At 40.4% G+C, this 12317-nt stretch overlaps 1 protein-coding gene across 1 annotated transcript; it reads left to right on the top strand.

Annotated features, from left to right (window-relative positions):
• Positions 1-8552: 8552 nt before the first annotated feature.
• On the top strand, positions 8553-9047 carry LOC308265782 (peptidyl-prolyl cis-trans isomerase A-like; the record flags this gene model as incomplete). Its single annotated transcript, XM_080699696.1, has 1 exon — positions 8553-9047. The coding sequence occupies one exon, from the start codon at positions 8553-8555 to the stop codon at positions 9045-9047; it is 495 nt and encodes a 164-aa protein (XP_080555822.1).
• Between the last annotated feature and the right edge of the window lie 3270 nt (positions 9048-12317).

Here is a 12317-nt window from a genome sequence, read left to right on the forward strand (position 1 = left end):
CTACCAAAGGATAATTAGAGCTATAGACCTTTACTTCTAATTTAATCAGTTGCTTATAAAGTGCATGTGTAAGTAAAACAATATTTAAATGACTGTGCTGCCCTGTGCTGGGTAATAATGGCTTTTTAAACATGAGTTAAACAGTGCATTATAGCTGAGCATGGTGGGTCATACCTGTAATCCCAGAACTCAGGGTAGGCTGAGACAGGAATATCCCAGGCTGGAGGAAAGCCCCAACAAGTAGTGAGACTCTGATTAACCTCGTGAGATATTGTGTCAAAATAAAAATAAAATAGGGCTGGGGGTACAGCTCAGAAATAGAATGTCTGGGTTCACTCCCCAGTACAACCACAAGAATAAAATAAAAGATAATGTGTTCTACTTTGAGCAGTACCACAACCACAAAAATAAAAGCTAATGCATTCTACTTTGAGAAGGCCACAATGATAACAGAATATCTTTAACTTGTAGCCAGATAACTCAGTCAAATCCTGATTCCACTACTTATTGTGTAACCTTAGAAAGTAATTACACTTCTCTGTACTTCAGGATCTCTATGTATAAATTGGAGATAATAGTAGTTCTGCCTCATAGGGGATTGGGGAAGATTAAACTAATAAATACATTTGTATTAGGGTTCTTCAAAGAAACAGAATCAATAGGAGATAAAAATTATTATAGCTATATACATATATCTAAAGAGAAAGGTTGATTTGTTTGGAAGATCTTGTTCACTCAGTTATAGAGGCTGAGGAGTTCCATGATCTGCCATCTGCAAGTTGGAGACTTAAGAAGCCAATAGTTCAACTCTGTCCAAACCCACAGGCCTGAGAACCAGTGGAACCATTGATGTAAATCCAGTCCAGGCAGAAGAGAAGATGAAATGAGATATGACCAGCTCTCACAGTGATTCAGGAAGAAAGGAGTGAATTTCTCCTTCCTCTGCCTTTTGTCCTATTCAGAGCCTCCACTGATTGAGGCTCTGAACCAACCACTTAAAGAAGGAATCTACTAAGTCTTCCAGTTCAAATGTTAATCTCAAACTAGGTGTGATAGCAAACACTTGTAATCCCAGCTATTTAGGAGGCTGAGGTGATCACTTGAGCTCATATCTTCAAGTACAGCCTGGACAACATAGCAAAACCCCTTCTCAAAACCAAAGCCAGGCATGGTGGTGCACACTTGTAATCCCAGACTTGGGACGCTGAGACAGGAGGATCAGGGTTCACCACCAGCCTCAGCTGCTTAGTGAGGCTTTGTGCAACTTAGTGAGACCCTGTTTCAAAATTTAAAAAATTGGACTCGGGGTATAGCTTGGAGGTAGAATGTTCCTGGATTCAATCCCCAACACCATTAAAAAAAAAAAAAAAAAAAAAGCTGTATTTGGTGGCACACCCTTGTAATCCCAGTACTTGGGAGGCTGAGACAAGGATCACAGGGTCATGGCCAGCCTCAGCAACTTGTGAGGGCCTCTGCAACTTAGTGAGACCATGTTTCAAAATAAAGGAAAAAATAGGCTGAGAGTATAGCTCAAAGGTAGAATGCCCCTGGGTTTCATCCCCAGTACCAAAAAAAAAAAAAAAAACCAGTCTTATTCAAAATGCCCATATAAACATATGCACAACAATGTTTAATCCAGTGTGTTTGTCAAATTATTGTTGCTCAGATTTTAAAAAATGCTCAACAAAAACAACTTAGAGGAGAAAAGGTTTATTTGGTTCATGGTTTCAGAGATTCAGTCTACGGTTGGCCAGCCACAAGGCAGAAATATCACAACAGTAAGGCTAATAGGAAAGCTGCTCAGCTCCTGAAATGAAACAGGATTGGACCGTGAACAGATTAGAGTTCTCAAGGCCGTATCCCTAGTGACCTACCTGCTTAACCACATCCTCCCTCTGAACCTTGCTACAGTGGGGACTAGGATTCAACACATGCACTTTTGGGGGATACCAGATCCAAACCATGACATTCTGTAACCTAAAATTAACACAAAATTAGTCATCATGAGATGTAAAGGCATTTGAAGTAGCACATAGCACATACCTCTCATTGTTAGCTATCCTTACATGATGAATGTATTTCCAAGTCCCTAGGCTTTCTGGGGGAAAGATAAAAAAATAAAAATTTGAAATATTTGAGTTAAAATTGTTTCATTACATCATTTAAAACAATCATTAGTTGCTGGGTGTGGTGATACACACTTGTAATCCCAGCATTTGGGAGGCTGAGACAAGAGGATCGCAGTTCATGGACAACCTCAGCTACTTACAGCCTTTGCAACTCAGTGAGACCCTATTTTAAAATAAAGAATAAAAAATCAAGGAGTGGGGTTGTAGCTTGGAGGTAGAATGCCCCTGGGTTCCCCAGTACCACACACACAAAAAAATCATTAGTAAATAGTAATTGTGGTGGACTGAACTGACATGTATATTAGTTTGTGGAGCATAAAATTTAAGTACAAAAGGCAAATATGAGAAAAGCAGGGAATGGAATGGGCCAGTTCAGTCTCTTGATTCAAAAGTTTTCATCTATGGCCTTCTGATAACAGGGTCAGGAAAAATCAAGTCCAGTTTATAGATCTGAAATGAAGGAACGACAGGAACGGGTGCACTCCTCCGAGGCATCTTCTGCTGCACATCCTCTGGGCTCTCAGTTGTAGAGGTTGGGCTTTCTTAATAAGAAAGGTTTGCAGAGCCTTTGGAAGACAGGATGCAGTGAGCTAATAATTGTTGTACATGAATTACAAGTGCAATATTATGAGAGGATTGTAGAGAGATTTAGGAGAATACGCTTTTGTATGTGATGGGGGGAGGGATAATGGTATTGAATCCAGAAGCACTCCTGAGCTGTATTCCAAGACTGACCAACTTATTTTGTTTGTTTATTTAGTGGTACTGAGGGTTGATCCCAGGGGGCATTTTTACCTCTGAGTTACACCCCCAGACCTTTTCTTGTTTTTGATTTTTAAAAATTTTTTAAATTTTATTATTATTAGCCGGGCGTGGTGGTGCACGCATGTAATCCCAGCATTTGGGAGGCTGAAACCAGATGATCGGGGTTTGCGGACAGCCTCAGCTACTAAATGAGGCCCTCTGCAACTCAGTGAGACCCAGTTTCAAAATGAAGAATTTTAAAAAATAGGGCAGGGGGTGTAGCTCAGAGGTTGAATGCCCCTGGGTCCCAGACCCGCAAAAAAAAAAAAAAAAAAAAATATTATTATTATTTTGGTAGTACTGGGGATGGGATCCTTCTACCTCTGAGCTACACTCCCAGACTTATATTTTATTTGGAAACAGGGTCTCTTAAACCAACAAGGCTGGCTTCAAAACTGCGGGATCCTCCTGGCTCCCACCTCCCAAGCTCGGGGATTACAAGCATGAGCCACCAAGCCCAGCATTGCTTTTTATTTTTGAAACAGGATTTTCGCTAGGTTGCCAAAAGTCTCACAAAGTTGGTGAGGGTCTTATTTTAATATTTATTTATTTATTTATTTATTTATTTATTTATTTATTTTGTGGTACTGAGGATGGAACCCAGGGACTTTCTACCTCCAAGCTATACCTCTAGCCCTATTTATTTATTTATTTTGGTGGTACTGGGGTTCCTGGAAACCCTTCTACCTGCGGGCTGCACTCCCAGACCTATTTTATACTTTTTTATTTGGAAACAGGGTCTCTTAAGCCAGCGTGGCTGGCTTTGAACCTGCGTGATCCTCCTGTCTCCACCTCCCAAGCCAGGGATTACAAGCGTGTGCCACCACGCCTGGCCCTATTTTTTATTCTTTATTTTGAAACTAGGCAAGCTGAATTGCAAAAGACCTCATTAAGTAGCTGAGGCTGGCCGCGAACCTCGATCCTCTTGTCTCAGCCTTCTCAATCTGGGATTACAAGCATGTCCCACCATGCCTGGCTGGTGAGCCTATTCTTGAACCTGCAATCCTCCTGTCTCAGCCTCTTAAGTACTGGGATTACAAGCATACACCACTAAGTCTGGCCTTGTTTTTTATTTTGAGATATTTTCTTGCTAAATTGCCGAGACTGGCCTAGAACTTGCTTTCCTCCTGTCTCAGCCTCTTGAGTGGCTGGGAATAGACATATACCATCATACCCAGGTGAAAGAATAAACTTTTAAAAGTATATTTTCAACCAGGTATGATTGGGGCACACTTAAAATCCCAGTACTTGAGAGGCTAAGACAGGAAGATCATACGTTTTCAATCAGCCTTGACAACTTAGTGGGGCCCTGTTTCAAAATAAAAGGATAGCTCAGTGTGGTGGCACATGCTTGCAATCCCAGGATTTGGAAGGTTGAGACTGGAGGATTGCAGGTTCTCTGCCATCCTTAGCGACATAGTGCGTATTGCTGAAACTTAGATCCTGTTTTAAAATAAAGAATAAAAAATAGGGCTGGGGCTGGAGGTGCATCTTGAAGATAAAATGCTCTTGGGTTCAATCCCCAATACTGCAATAAAATAAATAAATAAACAAAAAACAAAATAGGGGTAGGGATGTGGCTTGGAGATAGAATGCCCCTGGGTTCAATCTCCAGTACCACCAAAGAAAAAAAGCAAGCTGGTGTGCTGGCATACACTTGTAGTCTTAGTGCTTGGGAAGCTGAAACAGAAGGATTACAGGTTTGAGGACATTCTCAGCAAGTACTAAGACTCATTGACCTAGTGAGACCTTGTTTCAAAATAAAATAAAATTGGGCTGAGGGTGTGGTTCCATCTCCAGTGCCAGTATAGTAATTAGGACTAGTCATCCTTTATATTGTTGCAGGAAAACTGGGACCCTGAAAATGGTGGCCAGAATGGAAAGCAGGTTTCTTTTATCTATTTTTTTGCAGTACTGGTGATTGAACAAAGGGCATTCTACCTCTAATCTACAACCCCAGCCCTATTTTTTGTCCTTTATTTTGAAACAGGGTCTCACTAAGTTACAGAGAGACTGAGTAGCTGAGGCTGGCAGCAAACCTGCCGTCCTCCTGTCTCAGCCTCCCAAGTACTGGGATTACAAGCATGTGCTACCATGCTGGGTAAGCTGGTTTCTTTATTCACTGTGAAGGCTCAGAAAACAAGTTTCAGGTCTGGCCATGAACAAAGAATATGCAATTTTCTTCCTTTCTTTCTTTCTTTCTTTCTTTCTTTCTTTCTTCCTTCCTTCCTTCCTTCCTTCCTTCCTTCCTTCCTTTCTTTCTTCTTCAGTACTAGGGATGGAACCCAGGGCCATTCTACCTCTGAGCTACATCCCCAGCCCTATTTTTTTATTCTTTTATTTTGAGACAGAGTCTCGCTGAGTTTCAAAGGGCCCAAGTAGCTGAGGCTGTCCACGAACCGTGATCATCCTCTTAGCCTCCCCAATGCTGAGATTATAAGCATGCGCCGCCACACTTTATACCCTTGGTCCCCTTTGGAGAGGAGAGGGGTAAGCCTGAGATTTATTTTACCTAGTGTTAAGGGAGAGCCAGAAAGCAAAATAGCTGTTCACGCATATATTATTGTCCCCTCTATCTGTCTCATCTCTTATCTTGCAAATGACCTAGGGAGACTCTGCCTTGTTTACATTGGGGGGAGCCCCTGCCAGGTGTGCAAGGGGGGTTAGTCTATCTTCATATTCCAACCTGTCCACTTACTAACAGCTAAGGGAGAAGGAGGGCTGTAGTGGAATTCTTATTCTTCCCACCTTATGTCTAAATTTTCTAGCTAAGAATAATTCCTTGGCCCTGGCCAGGTCTCCTGCCTCAGTATCAGTTGTCATCTCTGAGCCAGCATTTGCTCCTTCTATTTGCAGGTACTGTGTGTAGTGCTAATAACTACATTTCTTTAAAAGTATTTTACAATTTATCTGGGCATGGTGGCTTGCGCTTGTGATCACAGTACTTGGGAGACTGAGACAGGAGGATCACAGGTTCATGGTTAACCTCCACTAATTAGTGAGGCCCTGTTTAAAAAAAAAATAGGCTGGGAGTATAGATCAGAGTTAGAACCCCTGGGTTCAATGGTACAATCCCTAGTACCACACACACAAAAAAGATTCTATAATGTAGTCCACTTTCAATTAGTGCAAATTAGTAAATGTTTACTAAGTTAACGCTCCAAAAACTAGGATTATCCTACATATATATAAAAAACAAGTACTAAATTAACAATTTTTTGTGTGTTCTACACTAATTATCATGATATGTGATAGAGGAAAGACTATTTATTTAGTTAGTGGTACTGAGGATTGAACCCAAGGGCATTCTACGACTCTGAGCTAAACCCCAGCCCAATTTTATTTTTTTGTTTTGAAACAGGGTTTTACTAGGTTGCTGAGAGGCTCACTACTTGCACTTGCTGAGGCTGTCCTCGAACCTGTGATTTCCTGTCTCAGTCTCTCAAGTACTAGATTACAGGAGTGTACCACCATACCTGGCTGAGAATTTAAGTACTTCAAAAGCAAATAGAAAATATATAACAACCAAAATCTTGTATTAAGATAATAGATATTAGCATGTTATCAACTAATACAGAAAAAATTGGTGACCAAGATACTGTGTTTTATATGTCCATTAATGAAAAAGACTGCATTACTGGAAAAAAAAAAAACATGTAAATGCTATCAGTTTGCTACTTACAAAAGATGATGTGTCAGTCTTGGAAATGTGTCACTTAAACCTCCTCCTGTGGGAAGCAGAATTGATTAAACTCTAGCTGCTACACCCTGGCATCCACCTACTGTCCCAGTCAGTGATGAGTGTGGCAGGACTATTCATGCTGGTCCACTCCCCTGTGAACAGCATTGCTCAAAGACTTCCCATAGCCGCCCAGAGTTTTCTCAGAACTGCGCTATTGTCTGAGACCCCTCCCACCCAGTCTTCCATTCCCTTACTCCCCTTCACTGGTGTCAGATCATACCTATTTCTTCCCTTTACAGTTTGAAGATGTCTTCTCCAATAAAATTCTTTCAGATTTAATTCCATTTTGCCATGTTTCTTAGAGAACCCAAATTAGCATGAGTAATTTTATTTATTTATTTTGCAGTAATAGGGACGGAACCCAGGGACATTCTACCTCTGAGCTACACCCCCAGCCCTATTTTATTCTTTATTTTTTTAAACAGGGTCTCACTGAGTTGCAGAGAGCCTCACTAAGTAGTAGCTGAGGCTGTCGGCAAACCGTGATCCTCAGTCTCCCAAATGCTGGAATTACAAGTGTGCACCACCAGGCACGGCTAACATGAATAATTTTAAAAGAGCAATTTATAGACAAATTTTCAGAAAATGTCACATAAAACCAGGCATGGTGGCACACGCTTGTAATCCCAGCACTTGGGGACAGGAGCACAGGTTCGAAGCCAGTCTGCATATAATAAAATTGCTTGTTTTAAATATAGAATTCAGTGATGCCGGGCATGGTGGTGCACGCTTGTAATCCCAGCGCTTGGAGGCTGATACAGAAGAATCGCACAGGTTCGAAGCCAGCCCCAGCTACTCAGCAATTTAGTGAGACCCTGTTTCCAAATAAAGTATAAAATACATCTGGGGGTATAGCCCGGAGGTAGAAAAGCCCCATGGGTTCTGGAGGCTGAGACAGGAGGATTATGGATCATGGCCAGCCTTAGCTACTTAGTGAGGCCCTCTCCAACTTAGTGAGACCCTTTTTCAAAATAAAGAATAAAAAATAGGGCAGGTGATATAGCTCAGAAGTAGAATGCCCCTGGGTCCCATCCATCCCCAGACCCACACACACACAAAAAAAAAAAAAAAAAAAAAAAAGTGTGGTGTGTTTGATTTGCACATGAGAACAGCTCCAGAAGAAAACTAACTGAAAACTAAATGCATTGCAGGTGACTGTAGTGCACCCGAGCCAAACAAGAAGAAAGTTCTTAAGTTTGCTGGCACTGTCTCTTTCAGGGGTTTTGGTACAAGATAATGCTTTCAGGATATTTGGTACTTTTAAACTCTGATTATGTGGGATATTTGTTAAGTTTTCTGGATATAAGCTGGGAGTGGTGGCACATGCTTGTGATCCCAGTACTTGAGAGGCTGAGACAGAAGGATAGGTTCGAGGACAGCCTCAGCAAGTAGTGAGACTTTCATCAACCTAGTGAGATGCTGTTTCAAAAAGAAAAAAAAAAAAAATAGGCCAGGCATGGTGGTGCACACTTGTAATCCCAGCATTTGGGAGGCTGAGACAGGAGGATCACGATTCAAGGACAGCCTCAGCTACTTAGTGAGGCCCTTTGCGACTCAGTGAGACCCTGTTTCAAAATAAAGAATAAAAAATAGGGCTGGGGATGTCACTCAGAGGTAGAAAGCCCTTGGGTTCCATCCCCAGTACAAAAAAAAAAAAAAAAAAAGTTTTTTAAATAGGATTGGGAGTGTAGCTCAGAGGTAGAATGCCTCTGAGTTCAACCCCCAATATCCCCCAGAAGATAGTTCTTAAGTATATATTCCTACTCCATTCCTGGCCCAAAAAGCATTTTTTGGTGAGCATCCTTCTGCACAACTAGTACTAACTCCTTTAAACTTCCCTAAGGCTTTGCAGATGCCACTGTCGCCAGCCGCCAGCCATGGTCAACCCCACCGTGTACTTCGACATCGCGGTCAATGGCGAGCCTTTGGGCTGCGTCTGCTTCGAGCTGTTTGCAGACAAAGTTCCAAAGACAGCAGAAAACTTTCATGCTTTGAGCACTGGAGATAAAGGATTTGGTTATAAGGGTTCCTGCTTTCACAGAATTATTCCAGGATTTATGTGCCAGGGTGGTGACTTCACACGCCCTAATGGCACTGGCAGCAAGTCCATCTATGGGGAGAAATGTGATGATGAGAACTTCATCCTGAAACATACAGGTCCTGGTATTTTGTCCATGGCAAATGCTGGACCAAACACAAACAGTTCCCAGTTTTTCATCTGCACTGCCAAGACTGACTGGTTGGATGGCAAGCATGTGGTCTTTGGGAAGGTGAAAGAGGGCATGAACATTGTGGAAGCCATGGAGCACTTTGGGTCCAGGAATGGCAAGACCAGCAAGAAGATCACCATTGCCAACTGTGGACAGCTGTAATACATTTGACTTGTCCTTATTTTCTCCACCAAACCATTTCTCTGTAGCTCAGGAGAGCGCCCCTCCACCCCATCTGCTCACAATATCCAGTAATCATGCTCTCGCTGCAGTTCTTTGGGTTCCACATTTCCTTAATTCCCCTCCAAGTCTAGCTGGATTGCAGAGTTAAGTTTATGATTATGAATAAAGACTAAATAACAACAACAACAACAACAAAAATTCCCTAAGCTAGGACTTATGCTATGAATCAATTACAAAGATTAGTGAGTCAAACATAATATGAAGGTATATTAGTCAGTTCTCTATTGCTATAAGGAAATGCCTGAGATGATCATTTGTAAGGAAAAGAGGTTTATATGGCACACAAATTTAGATGCTGAAACTCCTAACAGCATGACACTGGCTCTGGTGAGGTCCCCCTTGCACATGCAGATGGCAGATGGAGGGAAGGCATGCTCATGCAGAAGGGAAGAAGACACCACAAGACAGGAAGCCAGAGTGACTGGGGTCCCACAAGAACTGTTAAACCCAACAACCTGGACCCTCCTACTCAGCACCACTTTTTAAGGTTCTCCCACCTCTTAGCATTGCCACACTGAGGATCATGCTTCCAATGTGAAACCTGGGGAGACACTCAAACCTTAATGAAACCGCAGTACAAGGCATGTGTGCAATTAAGCATGTGAGCCAGGCGTGGTGGCACACACCTGTAATCCTACGACTTGAGAGAATGAGACAGGAGTATCGCAGGTTCACAGCCAGGCTTAGCAACATTAATGACACCCTCACCCTGTTTCAGAATAAAAAATAAAATAGGGCTGTGGATGTAGCTTAGAGGTAGAATGCCCCTGGGTTCAATCTCTAGTAACACACACACACACACACACACACACACACACACACACCATTTGTGGTTAGGAAGTGTACAGTGTTAGTTCTGAGTCCTCTGGACATTTTGCTCTAAGTCTTCATAATATATTTTCATTTGTAGAAGTAGACACTCCTATTGACTGATGGCCTTAATTATAACATGTGCTGCTTTTTGCATCTCTCTCTGCTACTTAGTAGGGGGAAATAGCATATATTCTCTCTGAACCAGCTTCTCATAATCATCCAAATCTGGGTTGCAAGTTAAAGAAAAAAAATTATATATATATATATATATATATATATATATATATATATATATATTGGGGTTATCTTTTTTCCTTTTCTTTTTAGTCATAAGCAACAGACCTCGCTGAGCAGTTTGTTAGTATTCAGAAAGATAGAGTAAAACTCTATATTATATGCAATTCATCAAAGTTAAACTAGCATTTTAGTGGAAATCTGAGATGTAAAGATGTTCAGAAGATTTGGGGCAGATGCAAATGCTACTTGTCTACTCCATCATCTAAGAAAACTAGTTGAGAAACAGTTTAATTGGGGCATACAATATAGAATCCTAAAATATATAAAGTATAATATGGAGGTATAAAATAATACTTAAATAATCCTTAAACATTAAGTGTCTACATATTGCTGTTTATTTGAAGAATGCTTGAATAAAGAGCATTTGAACCTGTAATTTATTCTTTTGACTTTTATATAGCATTGGTTAATGAATATGAAGATTACTTAATTACTTAGGAAAGTTGCTTAAAATTGCAAATATTCTATACTCTTTTAAAACAAGATATAGTTATATTTAAGTGCTGTATCTCTTACTTAGATTTTAGGAAACAGAATCTTGTGTGAAACCTTGAAACTTCAAGTGCTCCTAATTAGCTATTGCTGGTAACAAAGCATCATTGACAGATTGAGAAAGGACTTTGTTGTTGATGCAAATGTGAGAAGGAGATGAAAATAAAAAATGGCTATTAGAAGCAACTTCAAATATTAGAAGCTGAAAACATGCATAATAAAAGATTAGGCATATTTGTTACAGGGCTTGTCTTTATCCCCTTTGGGAATTTTTTTTGGTAAACTGAGATGTTATAGACTGTGAACTGTAGCCATTATTTATTTATTTTTGTACCGATATTTGTTACAAGATTTATTTATTTATTTATTTATTTATTTATTTATTTATTTATTTTTGGTGGTACTGGAGATGGAACCAAGGAGCATTCTATTTCTGAGCTATACATACCCCAGTACCCTCAGACCTATTTTATTTTTTTATTTGGAAACAGGGTCTCACTAAATTGCAGATTGCCTCACTGTATTGCTGAGGCTGGCTTCAAACCTGTGGTACTTCTGTCTCAACCTCTGAAGTACTGGGATTACAAGAGTGTACCACCACACCCGGCTGAGTTTTATATTTTTTCTCATCCCTCAAGTCAATGACTCAGCTAGATTCCTAATTTTTAAAAATGGTTATACAATATTGTGTTTTGATAGTTATTTCTCATTTTTACTTTGTTTTTCTGAATGTCAAGATTTCTGAGTGGGTTGCTCATATCAAATCTAAATCCTTGATTATATGAGTCATAGCCCTCTATATATGTGTGTGTGTGTATATATATATATGTATATATATATATATGTGTGTGTGTGTGTGTGTGTATGTATATATATGTGTGTGTGTGTATATATATATCAGGGAAAACAATCCAACTTTTAAAATTTCAGTCTTATATACATTGGTGCTGACCATATGCCCCCTGCCATTCTACATCATTGCTCATTTCCTCTAATTCTTTGTGAAATAAACTGAGATATAAATTAGATAAGTGAAATGCCTTCTCTACTTCAAAAAAGAAAATATATCATTCACGACACACATTTAATGTTTTTCAGCATATTGATGCTGACTCTCATGTGTAATTTTTTGTGTCAACTTGACCAGAATGCTCAGATAGAGCTGGTAAAGCACTATTTCTGGAAGTGTCCATGGGGGTGTTTCTGGAAAAAATTAGCATTTGAATCAGTAGTCTGAGTAAAGAAGATCTGCCTTCACCAATGTGGGCTGGCATCATATAACCCATTGAGGGCCTGGATAGAACAAAATGGAAGGGTACATATACCATCTCTTCTGAAACTGGGACATCCTTGTGCAGAGAAGAATCACAGTTACAGATTCTTGGACCTTCAGAATCTAGAACTTAAGACATCCATCCTCAATCTCCACATTCTCAGACGCTGGTCCTCCAGCCTGTAGACAGCATACCATGGGATTTTTAACCTCCTTAATTATGGCAAGCAATTCCATAATAAGGCCCCTCTCATGTAGCTATGTCTTATTTATTGGTGCTGTTTCTCTGGAGAACCTTAATGTAATGGTTTGGG

Source organism: Muscardinus avellanarius (assembly GCF_963383645.1).
Source record: "Muscardinus avellanarius genome assembly, chromosome: 8".
In the NCBI taxonomy this organism is placed as follows: domain Eukaryota; kingdom Metazoa; phylum Chordata; class Mammalia; order Rodentia; family Gliridae; genus Muscardinus; species Muscardinus avellanarius.